Here is a 13,513-nt window from a genome sequence, read left to right as displayed (position 1 = left end):
ATGGGGAAAATGCATATTTAACCACCAGCAGGATGTGTTATATCTATCCTAATATAGCAAAATATAGTAAAAAAAAAAACCAAAAACATTATAAAAGCTTGAAAAACGAAATACATCTAACTGTACTGACATATAGGGACTTCCACTGGTGTAAAGATGCCTAACACACTGAAGAATGCAAGATAACATTTTATGGATAAAAAGCTACTGTTGGGGGTGGTTTGGGAAAAAAATGTTTTAACTAAAAACACTGAACTTTTAGCATTTCTGCCAAACTAGTTTTTTTTCTTTTCTTTTCTTTTTTTTTTTTTTTTTGCCTTTTGTAAGGCAACAAAGTAAAACAAGCAGCTTCTGCTCCCAAGACTGGACATTCTCCTTTTGGCAGCTCTCTTTGTACTTCCAATTTATGTGGTTTGTTTAATTAAAAATATGAAGAATTTTCCTTCCCAAATTCTTTCCCACATTCTGATTCCCAATATCGGGGCCCCAGGGATTTCTCTATCTGCTTTTTCTAATCTCCCAGAGCAATCTAAAAGAGGCCACCTTAACTTCTTCGTCCTCTAATGCTAGCCTGCCATGTGAGAGTGAGGAAAAAGTCTATTGTTTCCGTTTCTGTTTTCTTCTCTGGCCACCTTGGGATCAGATATAAAAATTATCAATATACATGCAAAGTGCTTGGTAAGTCATTGAAGATGTGGGCAATGAAGCGCAAATTGTCCTAACGTTATAGCTGCACACATTCCTTTGGAAATCATCTCGGGGGTTCTGGGGCTGAAGTCAGTACTGAAATGGCTTGCCTTTAGATTCAATAATAGGAATGAAAATTTCACAACACGGAGCGGAAACACCCGCAAGGTGGATGCTTCTCTTTCCCTCTTGCAGGGCATGCCAGAGGACCTGCTCTTCTTCTACGACCACCTCAGAAAGGTCATTGGGGTCACTGGAGTGGAGCTTCTCTACTGCTACCACTGCTACATGGCCACACACTTCGTCCTCCAGGCCACCATCTAGACCCACCGCATCTGGAAGAAAAGGTCCTCCCACACCGGGTAACCTTCACCAATTGGAACGCAGCCAAGCAGGGGTGCCAGGCTGTATGGCTGGTGGACTCACAGCCACCAACTGATGCAAGGTTGTTGTGTTTTGTGACATCAATGAGAACGAGACTGAGAAGGGCTTCTACTGCAAGGGGACTCTCAGGAAAGGTCCAAGCCTGGGGTTCTTATCTTACCGCCCTTCGTCATCTGCGTGAAGCTGGACCTGCGGTGGGGGGAGGTCAGGGGGAGGAGCGATTGAGGACAACCTGACAACCTGAGGCCCCTGCATCAGCAGGAGGGTGGGGACTTCCTTTACTTCAGGGGACAGACCCACGGCAGCCACTCCCAGGCAAGGATCCAGACACCACTCTGCGACGCATCTCACCTCCCTGCTGTCTGATCAGGAGTTTTTTGTAACTTCTAGGTGTGATGCACCACTCTGCAACCTTCACCTTCTGAAGTGCTCTGGCTCGCTGGAACTGAACTGGCGGGTACGACAGTGGAAACCTTGTGCGTGCAGTCCTGCAGGAGATGAGGCTTGTCCACCAGCATGGTGGTAGATGTCAGGGGCTGACCCTGGACACGAGCTGCCTGGTCGCCTTGGACCTCACACCCTGGCTGCGTGACCTCAGCCAGTCTCCACTTGTTTTACTCACTTAAAATGGAAAATTGCCTGTTTATTTCAGGAGGGAGGCATGTTTTCAGCCTTGAATGAAATAAAAGTTAATCTATAAAGTTTTAAAAAAACTAATGTAGTTTAGTAAAACTGGCTTCTCAACCTTTAAAAATGTATTTCGTGAAACTTTTCACCCATTGAAACCCAGCAATCTCCATTTTATGTTTCCTAAAAGAACAGCACTATGAATGTTTTCATAGGTTGTCAAACAAATAGGAGACCAGTTTATGGCAGCATTCAGAAACCAGGGCAAGCCAAGCAGTGAAATCACATCCTGTGTCATTTGGGATGCTGGTATACCTGACTCGTTAAACCCAAGCTGCACAACTGTTCTCGTAAGCTCCTTACTGGCTTCTGAGTAACCATCTTCCTTCTTACTCCATGTTGCTTTCTGACATCTTTGAATAATTATCATTTTCAGACATTTGGACAAAGGAGAAAATGCCTTGGCTCCACTATCAGTTCCCTTCATAGCACTGAACATGTGATCACTCTGGAGTCTTGGTTCTCCTTTTCTCCCTGAGGACATAGGTATTGAAAAGAGAATTGGCTCAAGCTAACTGGTCTTACCCATCTGATATATGGTTGCTAATGTGATATGATTAGCAAGACAGGTTGGGTATGATGTTGTGGCTGTGTGGCCACAGAATTTTGATTTATTCCACAGGCCCTTTTGCTATTTTATTACTTTCCCCACTCAGGTCCATTTTTTTCAACTTGTGAGAAAAAAATGTTACAGTTAGGTTATGGCTATATGGCACTACTACATTAGCCATTTTCTATTCAATTTTAAGTTTTGACTGTCATAAAGTCTAAGCTTTAAAGCACTGATATGAATCATTCCGAGTTGTTTTGCTCCTGAAGACAATGTAATAGCCAGGTCTGAAAGTTCCCAGTCTGGTTATGAATGTAATTCAACCAGCCAGGCAGTGATCCAGTCCATTGCTCAGCCATCGAACCCCAACAAAAAGGTAGTTTCGTCAGTTACAACAAGCTTGTCTAAAGGTTTATAATTTGACTAATGCTCTTTTAACAGACTAGTTTTCCAGAGTGCATCTGGAAAGTGTGTCTGGAAAATGGAGACGCTATGGAAAATAGAGAAATAAAAGTAGGGAAGAGGGGGATCATCTTTAGATGTGTTCACCATGTTTCCCTCCAGTTCTGTTTTTAGCATTTGACTACACAGTCTGTTCAAAGTCCAGATAAATTTTTGCTTCCCACAGATCATCATTCTTTCCATTCATCCCCAAACCATTCATCATCATCTCCAAAGTATGTTCTGACTTATGCCGCACTTTGAAAGGATACACCCAAGGCTGGACATGAAATATTATCAGACACTAGGACTACAAAAATTAAATGTTTAGCTTTGTTCATGGATGCTCCCCAAGTTTGGTATGTACATTCTTGCTTCTGCCACATGCCATCCTATACCTTTTGTATAAAATACCCCTTGATTCCCTCACACAACTGGTTAATTCTTCAAGATCCTTTACCAGTCATATCAAGTGTCACTTCTTCTAGAATGTCTTCCTTTACCTCTCCCCATAGGTAATCAATGATTCAATAACAACTTCCATTTTTCAGTACTTCCTATAGCCAGAAAATATACTTTTTTGAAGTTTTTATCCTTCACGATTATCCCTAAGTCATTATTTAACTCTCACAACTATATTATGGGGTGGATATTACCCAATCAACGGAAGAGGAAACTGCAACTTAAAGAGGTGAAGTGACATTCTTAAGGCTACACAGCTAGTACATGGTAGAGGCAAGATTTGAACCCCAGCTCTGTGGTCTATATTCTAAGCCACTATAGCATTGTCTCCCAAAGACTGACACATAAACCACTGCTGAGAGATGATTTGAGACAGAAAATGATATAAAGATATTCTGCACTATTTATTCATTCTTTGTAAAACATACAGAGAATAAGAAAACAAATCAATTCTCAGCATTTTGCCAAATTTGCTTCATATTTTTATTTTGAAGGAATAAAACATTATATATATACAGTTGAAGACCTATTTATTGCCCTCCCAGATCTCATTCTTCAACCCTCCCCAGAGGTAACCACCATCCTAAATTTAGTGGTTACCATTCCTTTGCAAGTTTTTTAACAACTACTGGTAAGAACACATTTATCAATAAATATGTAGTGTTGTTTTGCTTGTGTTCAAACTTTATATAAATAACATACCATATGTATTATTTTGCAGCTTGTTTTGCTCACTCAACATTGTTATTGATATTTATTTTTTTGATACACATGGTTTTTGTTCCTGCATTTTAAATACTGTAGACCAACCCATTATATCAATATGTCAGATTTATTTATACATGCTCCTCTTGACTGACATATAAATTACTTCCACTGTTTGATATTACAAATAATGCTGCACTTAGCGTTCATGTGCATGTCTCATTGTGTACATATACTGGATTTTCTCTAGGATACAAACCAAAAAGCAGAATTTCTAGGTCATAGTATAGGTATCTTCAACTTTACAAAGTATTACAAAGTTGCTCTCCAAAATGTATCAATTTACACATCCATCAGCAGTTTATGAGTTCCCTTTTCTGAAAATCATCAACAGACTTCTTAGTTTTTGCCAATCTTGCAAGTGGGAAATTTTATTTCATAGGGTTTTTTTAATTTGCATTTCCTGACATTAGTAAGATTGAAGATCTTTTCATAGATTTATTGGCCATTTGGATTTCTTCATTTGTGACTTGCCCATTTTCCCTTTTAGAAATTATTTTTAAAACTTCTGTCTAGGAAAATTCATTTTTCTTGATGTGCAGTTTAATCAGTGTTGACAAATGCATGGAGTTGCATAATCAGCATCAAAAAAGAAGATATGGGACATGATCCCCCTCTGTAGTCAATCCCCCTCTGTATCCAAGATCCCCGTTAACTTATTTTCCATACCAATAGTTTTGTCTTATCCAGAATGTCATATAAATGGAACTATACCGTATGTAGATCTTTAATGTTTGGCTTCTTTCACTAAGCATAATGTGTTTAAGATTCATTCATGTTGTTCCTTTCTGTTGCTGAGTGGCATTCCATTATATGAATGTACTACAGTGTGTTTCTCCACTTACCAGTTGAAGGATTGTTTCTAAATTTGGGCAATTATGAATAAAGCTGCTATGAAAATTTTCCATATAGGTTTTTGTGAGGCATCCTCACCAGCACTCGGCATTATCAGAGATTTTTTTGAGGTTGGCCATTAGAATATAGAGGTACCTCACTGTGGTTTCAATTTGCATTTAACTAATTATTAATAATATTGAGCACCTTTTCATGTGCATATTTGTTATCCATACATCTTCTTTGGTGAAGCATCTGTTCAAATTTTGTCCATTTTACAAACTGGGTCATTTGTTTCCTTATTGTTGATAAAATAATACTGTTAATACAAGTCCATTATCAGAAATATGATTTGCAATATTTTCTTCCAGTCTGTGGTGAGCTCCCCTTCCCATCTCTGATCTTCCTATCAGTGAAGAAGGTTTAACCACCTGCATGTTAATTGGCAAGATGGCATTAAATCACCTTCTCAGGTAAATTTTCCTCACACTGGGCAGGATCCAACTTTTTATGATTAAAACCAAAGGATGTCAACAAGTTAGAATTTTCTTTTTTGCTTAAAATTTCTCTGTTTTAATATTTTTAAGCTTTTTATTTTGGAATAATTATACTTTGACAGAGAGTTGCAAAAAAAAATGTACAGGAAGTCCGGTGTACGCTTTACCCAGTTTCTCCCAGTGGTTAACATCCTGAATAACTGTACTATAACGTCACACCCAGAAACTGATAATGGTACAATCCACAGAGCTTATTCAGATTTCACCAGTTTTCCATGCACTCGTGTGTGTGTGTGTGTGTGTGTGTGTGTGTGTGTGTGTACGCACGTGTGTGTGTAGTCCTATGCAACTATATCTCACATGTGGATTTGCATGACTACCACCGCAGTCAAGATACAGAACTGTTCCCAGAGCCCTCTCGTGGGATCCCTTTATACCCATATCTACCACTCCCTTAACCTCTATCCCTAACCCCTAGAAATCACTAATCTGGCCTCCATTTCTAATTTTGTGATCTCGATATTATTATTTAAATGTATTCACCTGGAGATTCATTCAGGTTGTGGCAGGTATCGATAGTTCATTCCTTTTTATTGCTGAGTGTCATCTTGTGGCATGGATACAGGTGAATGGTTAAGCTGTGGTGCATATATTCAGAGCAGCTTTCTTCATAATAGCTAACAACTGGAAACAATCTAGATGTCCAGTTTTTAGCTATTATGAAGAAAGCTGCTCTGAATATTAATGCACAGGTTTTTGTGTGCACGTAAGTTTTCATTTCTCTGGAAAAAAGTGACAGTTCAGTTGGGTTTCTTTTCTTATACATTAGTATTAAAACTTAGCAAATATTTTTCTGAAATGCTTCACATAAACAATTTTTCTCCTTTAGTCTATTAATATGGAGAATTACATCGATATATTTTCTGTTTTTAAACTATAGTAGAAAGGTAGGTTGCATCTATATTGTGTCATTGAGTAAGGAATTTGTGCTTTATAAAATGATATGGAACAATAAAATATTTATAAAGAAAAGTAATACTTTTATGTAGACAAATCTGGCCAAAGAGCGTAGGATTGATTGAAGTGGGGAGAGACAGAAAATAGATGATGGGGCCAGGTGAAAAAAATAATAATTTTATAATGAAAGGATTGGGGGCATGAGAACTAGGAGATTCCTATTCTAATCCCATTTATGTCACTAGTTATATACACAACCTTCAGGAAGTCATTTACCTTTTCTTGACTTCAGTTACCTCATATGTAAGAGTGATTTGGCCTGGATCTGCAACATCATTATTGTTTTCAAACGTGCAACTCTGTAATTCTAAACAATGAGGGAATGGTCAGGTTTTTCAGTGTGAAAGAAAAACAGAAGATGGATATGATCGGCGTCTTGAAGGTAAAAATCAATTTGGCTCAGCCGCTGATTGAATGTAGAGCACAAGAAGAGTTGTCAGAAAGACTTCCAAACTTCAAAGCTAAGTGACAGAGAAAAGGCAATGCTATTAGTTCAGTGGAAATGGAACTCAGCAAGATAAGGTCATTTTGGTGGAAGGACTTGGTAAGTTTAATTTTGGATGTGTTTTGCCTGCGGACAAGGTAGGTGTGTTGTACAACACCAAGAGACATATGGTAGTCTGTGTAAATGGCCCCCTTCACTCCAGAAATTGTATAGTATACAGTCTGCATAGCCATTCACAACAGTCTTAACTCTGGACATCCAGGTGGAAATGCCCAAAAGACAGCTGGATAGGAGTCTGGAATTTGGGAAGGAGGATGCCTGGGAAATGTTGGCTTGGAGTTAAGTGGTTAGAGGTGGATAATACATAGACACTGTACATTGAGAAAGAAATGCATCCTGTGAATAGAACCAAACACTCAGCTGTAATCAAATGCATGATTCAGTTGGATTCTTTCCATATACGTATACTCGAGCATTACAAATGTTTGTTTTGTAGTAGTTAGGGTATTCTCTATCTCATTCTGTGCATAATGTTGCATAAAAATAATCTGTACTCAAATTTTTATAGCCTAATTACAGATTACTCACTCCTCTAACAATCAGATGGTTCTAAAATTAGCAAGAAGTAATATGTCTAGGATCAAGCATTTGGTTGAAAATGAAAAAAGAAATTTATTGCCCAACAGATGCATCCAAAAGTTTTATTCTTACCAAAAGAGATTAGGTTATAAAAATGGGCAAACATTCAGAGGGTCTTATCTTCTTCAGATAAAATGAAGAACTCCTCCTAAATTATATTTATTTTTATGTATTCAGTCTGCACGTTGCTGTCATGAATCTTTCTGGTTGATGGTTAGTCTGTTTTAAGAAAGTTTTATCTCTAGGGAGGATGCCAGGCTGAGGCTGAATTATGAGACATGAAATTGAAGCTTACTATTGAGAGGACCACCCCTGTTACCTTTGAGTTAATCCAACTGATCTTTGTGAACTCTTGCTAGGGAATACATAGTGTGACTAAGTAACTCAACAAAACAGATATTCCTGACCTATATTTTCTAATGTGTGTTGACCTTCAAAGTCAAAATGATTATTAGCTTTATTTACATACTCATTAATTTATGAAGTCTTTAGGTACTGAGCTGGTGTATGAACCAGGCAAGAAAATAAATTTGCTATGTTATAAACATAAAATTTCTGCTCAAATTGTATTACCCAGCTTAATCACATTTAAATCAATAAAATGACTTTTGCCAGTTTCCAAAAGTCAATCCCTCTCAAAGAACTAAGATTTACCGCTGTTAAGAAGAATCAAAACAATGATCCATAGTCTGTGAAGACATTGCTGAAGACAAGTCCCACAAAGTTTTCAAATAATAAGTGCAATAGAGTTGGCCAAGATGACTCCTTTAAAGGACTGTTATGTTTATAAATAAATTCAGTCACATTGTTTGATTATAATAGTTGTATGGTTTTGCGGAAAGAACATGGATTTTGTTATCAGGCATATCTGACTTCGATTATTGATTTCACCTCTTAAACAGATGTATGACTATGGGCCACTGTTTTTCAGTTTTTTTCCAATTTTTTGTTGTGATAAAATATATATAACAGAAAATTTACTATCTTCACCATCTTTAAGTATACAGTTTCATAGTACTAAGTACATTTATATGGTCATGCAACCATCACCACCATCCATCTCTAGAACACTTTTCATCTTGCAAAACTGAAACTCTACACTTATTAAACAATAACTCCCAAGACTTCCCTTTCCCCAACCTCTGATAATCACCATTCTACACTCTGTTAGTATGAGTTAGGCTTTTTCCTCCCTTGGATTCTACATAAAAGTGAGATCATGCAATATTTGTCTTTCTCTGTCTGGCTTATTTCACTTAGCATACTGTCCTCCAGGTTTATCATGTTGTTGCAAATGGCAGGATTTCCTTCTTTTTAAAGGCTGAATAACATTCCACTATATATACCACACTTTTGTTGTCCATTCATTCATCGATGGACATTTAGGTTGTTTCTATGTCTTGGCTACTGTGAATAATGCTGCAATGAACATGAGAGTGCAGATTATCTCTTTGAGATAGTGATTTTATTTCCTTTGGATATATACTCAGAAATAGGATAGCTGGATCATATGATTGTTCTTTTAATTTTTGAGGAACTTCTATACTGTTTTCCATAATGGCTATCCCAATTTACTTTCCCACCAACAGTGCATGAGAATTTACATGGGCCACTTGCTTATCATCTCTAAGACTGTTGCATCATCTGATAAAATGGAGATAATATCTATATCATAAATGTATTATGAGCATCAAATAAATGAAAAGTATTTAGTACTAAATATGCACCATTTGAAAACCAGATTATTCTGCAGCAGTCCTATCAGAGAGTTGGTGTGTTCCTGGAGACCTCCCACTGATGCAAAGGACAGCTTCTTTTAAGAAAGATAGAAGCACTGGCAAGGGGAGGCTTATCACACAGTAACTCAGAGCTCATGAATGGTTCTTAGGAATGATGAAGGCTAAGTGTCTTCCACTAGGTAAAAATCAATCCCTAGTAGTTCAGCAAGTCAAGAAACTTAGTTTTATTTTGTATTTAATTCCAAAATGGTGTTTTAAAGAAACATTTATATTGCTAATGAAGACAGGTGCCGTCTAAATCTTGTTCACTGAATTACCATGGGATGAGATCATTGCTTAGAATTCTGAATAATCCACCAGGTCAGTCAATTCCTCTTTCCTGCTTTATAATGAAAAATAGCCCATGAAGTGTTCCTTCTGGCAATGCCCTTCCTCATTTATAATGTCTTATACAATCAAAGAGGAAATACCTCATCTCGTATATAAATTTGATACTAATTATGTGGTCAGCCCAAGCCTTCCTATCCCTGGCCCTTTTGCCCAAGCAGTCTTCTTCCTGCATAGCGGTTCAGGACTCAGGTGCTGAGCAGACCTACTAGACCTCACTTCAGAAGGGTTATTAGTCCCTTTGGAATCATCCCTTTGAGCTCTCTTCTCTCTCATATTCAGATTGGACTGCATATTCTGCACTGCTTTGTCAGAGAGAGAGAAGTTATATAAAGATGAGAGAATAGGAGTTGACATAGAAAGGAATCTGAATTACTGTCCTTGCCAGAAGTTTAAGTGAATGGTTTATAACACTTTGGGGGTCAAGGACCCTCTCTAAAATTCTGTGGAAGCTATAGCTCTTCTCCCAAGAAATCTGCTCATGTTCATATACACAGAAAATTTCACACTCCATTTCCAAGAGTTTATGTACCTCTTCAAGCACATCCATAAGCCCCAGGTCAGTAGTCTATAATGATGACCACCACATCATGAAATTCAGACTATCTGCAATTCATATGGCAAAGATATGAGAATCATTATGTTAAAATGTCTGATACTTTACAGTTAGTTGATTTTCTAGTGTTCCACTTGGGACTTTCCTCTGTCCCCACTTTCTCTGGATAGTCTCATCCATTCCCCAAGCTTCAACTGTCCTCTCTGAGTGGTTAACCTTTTTTCTCCCCGTTTGGAAAACTCATGAAAGTTACAAAACCTCTATCCAGAAACACACACATACATGTATATCCTCTCAGTTTTGCACCCAACCTTCAATGCACTCATGTGCTACTTATAGCCCATCCATGGACCCAGGATTAGGAACCCCTGGATTAGAAGGAACCAGATCTCCATGTATGAAGTAGATTCAGACATTTAGCATTTCTACTTGGTTTTTAAATCTATTTTAGTAGTTAATAGAATCAAAGTTTAAGAGCTGTATAATCCAGTCTCAGCTCTTCCTGCTTTTAGCTTCAGTATGGAAATCCTGATCAAGTCCCAAATGCCAAAAATGTTGATGGCTCACATAGAACTCTGCAGAGCCTAATCTCATTCCCCAGACTCTGCTACAGCCCTTCCTAGCACTGTGAATAAGCAGCCAGGTACAGGCCTTGGTCAACTGTGCTCATTTGGGGATTAAGTCAACTTGTTTTATTACTATACCAAACCATGAAGGAAACTCAGTCTCTTTCCATTAAAAATAGTATCTTGTGCAAATAATAAATGCTGGAAAGGGTGTGGAGAAAAAGTAACCCTCTTGCACTGCTGGTGGGAATGTAAACTGGTACAGCCACTATGGAGAACAGTATGGAGGTTCCTTAAAAAACTAAAAACAGAGCTACCATATGATCCAGCAATCCCACTCCTGGGCATATATCCAGAGAAAATCATAAGTCAAAAAGACACATGCAGCCCAATGTTCATTGCAGCACTGTATACAATAGCCAGGTCATGGAAGCAACCTAAATGTCCATCAACAGAGATATGGATAAAGAAGATGTGGTACATATATACAATGGAATATTACTCAGCCATAAAAAAAAGAATGAAATAATGCCATTTGCAGCAACATGGATGGACCTAGAGATAGTCTTACTGAGTGAAGTAAGTCAGACAAACCCAAATATTATATGATATCACTTATATGGGGCATCTAAAAAAATAATATAAATGAACTTATTTACAAAACAAATAGACTCACAGACATACAAAACAAACTTATGGTTACCAAAGGAGATAGCGGTGGCAGGGGGGTGGATGGGGATAAATTAGGAATTTTGGATTAACATATACACACTACTATATATAAAATAGATAAACACCAAGGACCTACTGTACAGCACAGGGAAGTAAATTCCAGGTCTTATAATAATCTATAATGGAAAAGAACCTGAAAAGGAATATGTATACACAACTGAATCACCTTGCTGTACCTGAAGCTGACACAACATTATAAATTAACTCTACTTCAAAAAAAAAAAAAAAAGACAAAAAAAAAAGAATTAAGGAATAAAAAAAAGGTATCTTGTGGGTTAACGCAGTCCCAATTCTCAGTGTTTCAGAGTTTCAACCCTCCCCCCCGCCACCAACCCCCAACAATATAGCATCTATGGTCGCAGCCCATGTAGGCCCAGGGTTTTTCACCACCCTGCTGTCTTGGTCCCACTTCTCCCCCTGCCTGCCTTTCAGATCTTCTGAATCTCAGCCACATCCTACATCCAGCCCTTAGATGAGGCTGTCTTCCTGCAATCTCTGCCATGTGCTCACTTTGCTCCTCATGGCAGTGGCCCCATGGCAGACCTGCTGGCTTTCAACATTCAGCTATTTTCCACGTCCTCCACTGGGAACATGTAGAACCTTCTGGATCAGTGTACGCCAGGTAGGAGCTGAGGGAGACATGACTCTCCCTCTGTCTAGATATGTCATGTATCCATTTCTTTTCTGTTATCATCACGCCTTGTTAGTGCGGGGGCACAGAAAGGTGGTGTCTCTGAGTTCCAAAGACCAAATTGGGCATAATTCCACCTATTTTCAATTTTCCCCCAAACTTGGTTAGAAAAATGTTTGTCAAACCTTCACTTACCCCCTCAGGTTCCACTCTTATGCTGGTGAGATGGAGTGGGGAGGGAGGAACACTGGTGTCTGGCCTCTTTCTCTACCTTCTTTCTCTCTCCCTCCCACCTCTCAGAATGCTCCACTTTTGTTCCTGGATAGTGTACCCTTCACTTGAATCATATACTGAGTTCTCCCAAACTAGTAAAGCTCTAGAAAGCCAGACCTGCCTCTTAAAAAAAACCCAAAAAAAACAAAAAAACAAAACAGCTTCATGAGGTATAATTTACATACCATGTGATGACTTTTTAGTAAAGTCATCAAGTTATATAACTCTCACTATATTTCCAGTTTTAGAATATTTTCATTATCCCAATAAAATAATTCATGCTCATGTACAGTTAATCTGCTTTTATACCCCTAGCTCCAGGCAACTACTAATCTGCTTTCTGCCTCTATGGATTTGCCTATTCTGGACATTTCATACAAATGGAATCATATGATATGTGGCCTTCTGTGTCTGGCTGCTTTTACTTAGCATATTGTTTTGGAGGGTAATTCATGGTGTAGCATGTATTAGCACATCATTCCTTTGTAAGGCTGAATAATATTCTGCTGTATGGATATACCACATTTTATTTATTCATTAATCTGTTGATAGAAATTTGGATTATTTCCACTGTTTGCCTATTGTGAATAGTGCTGCTTTGAACATTGACGTATGGTGAAAGGAGAAGGAGCTTAGGTTTAAAGCCTGACTCTACCATTTAGTAGCTATATAATGTTAAGCAAGGTGTTTGTCCTCCCTAAGCCTCAGGATCCTCAACTGTAAAATGAACTCAGTATCCTCATTTGCTTCACAGGGTTGTTGAGTGATCAAATTATATAGCATCTGTAAAGTATCTAGCACATGGCAGGTACTCAGCGTATGATAGCTCTTATTATTGTGTATAACAACATGTTTTTAAAATGGAGATGAGATGTTAGAAACTGGATGCCATTCATTGGCATTCATGAATGTGGATTTCATAAAGTTAGCAGGAAACATACTTAAGACAAGCAGTGTGCCTCATCCAGAAGATGACTAGTAGACTTGACCTTGAGATATGGCAGAAAATGCTCATGGAAGGAGGTAGGAAGGATATTTACCACAGGTGAATGAAGAAAAGCTATTTGATCCCCAGCAAATCACGACTTTCTCTTCAAGCCATGGTGGGGCATATAAAAGGTACTGTGCAACTGCATGTTGGCCTTACATGGTGCCCTCTTCCCATTCCTTTACAGACACACTGACTTTGCTGTCATTTAAACATCCTCAGCCTGCTTTCAA

At 38.3% G+C, this 13,513-nt stretch overlaps 1 protein-coding gene across 2 annotated transcripts in view; it reads left to right on the top strand.

Annotated features, from left to right (window-relative positions):
• Positions 1 to 13,513, top strand: part of LOC309620744 (uncharacterized protein) — a 202,414-nt gene that overhangs the window by 79,509 nt on the left and 109,392 nt on the right. The window contains exon 2 of one of the 2 annotated variants that reach the window (XM_082377615.1): positions 883 to 5,925. The exons of the other annotated variant lie outside the window; for it this stretch is intronic. Coding sequence (XP_082233741.1) covers positions 883 to 1,126 — 244 coding nt within the window. The 3' untranslated portion in view covers positions 1,127 to 5,925. Of the gene's footprint in view, positions 1 to 882; positions 5,926 to 13,513 lie in introns of those variants that run through there. 2 annotated transcript variants of the gene reach the window in all.

The sequence above is a fragment of the Balaenoptera borealis genome, assembly GCF_965194805.1.
Source record: "Balaenoptera borealis genome assembly, chromosome: X".
In the NCBI taxonomy this organism is placed as follows: domain Eukaryota; kingdom Metazoa; phylum Chordata; class Mammalia; order Artiodactyla; family Balaenopteridae; genus Balaenoptera; species Balaenoptera borealis.
The sequence above is the reverse complement of the archived record's forward strand: the minus strand, read 5'-3'. Positions and strand labels throughout refer to the sequence as shown.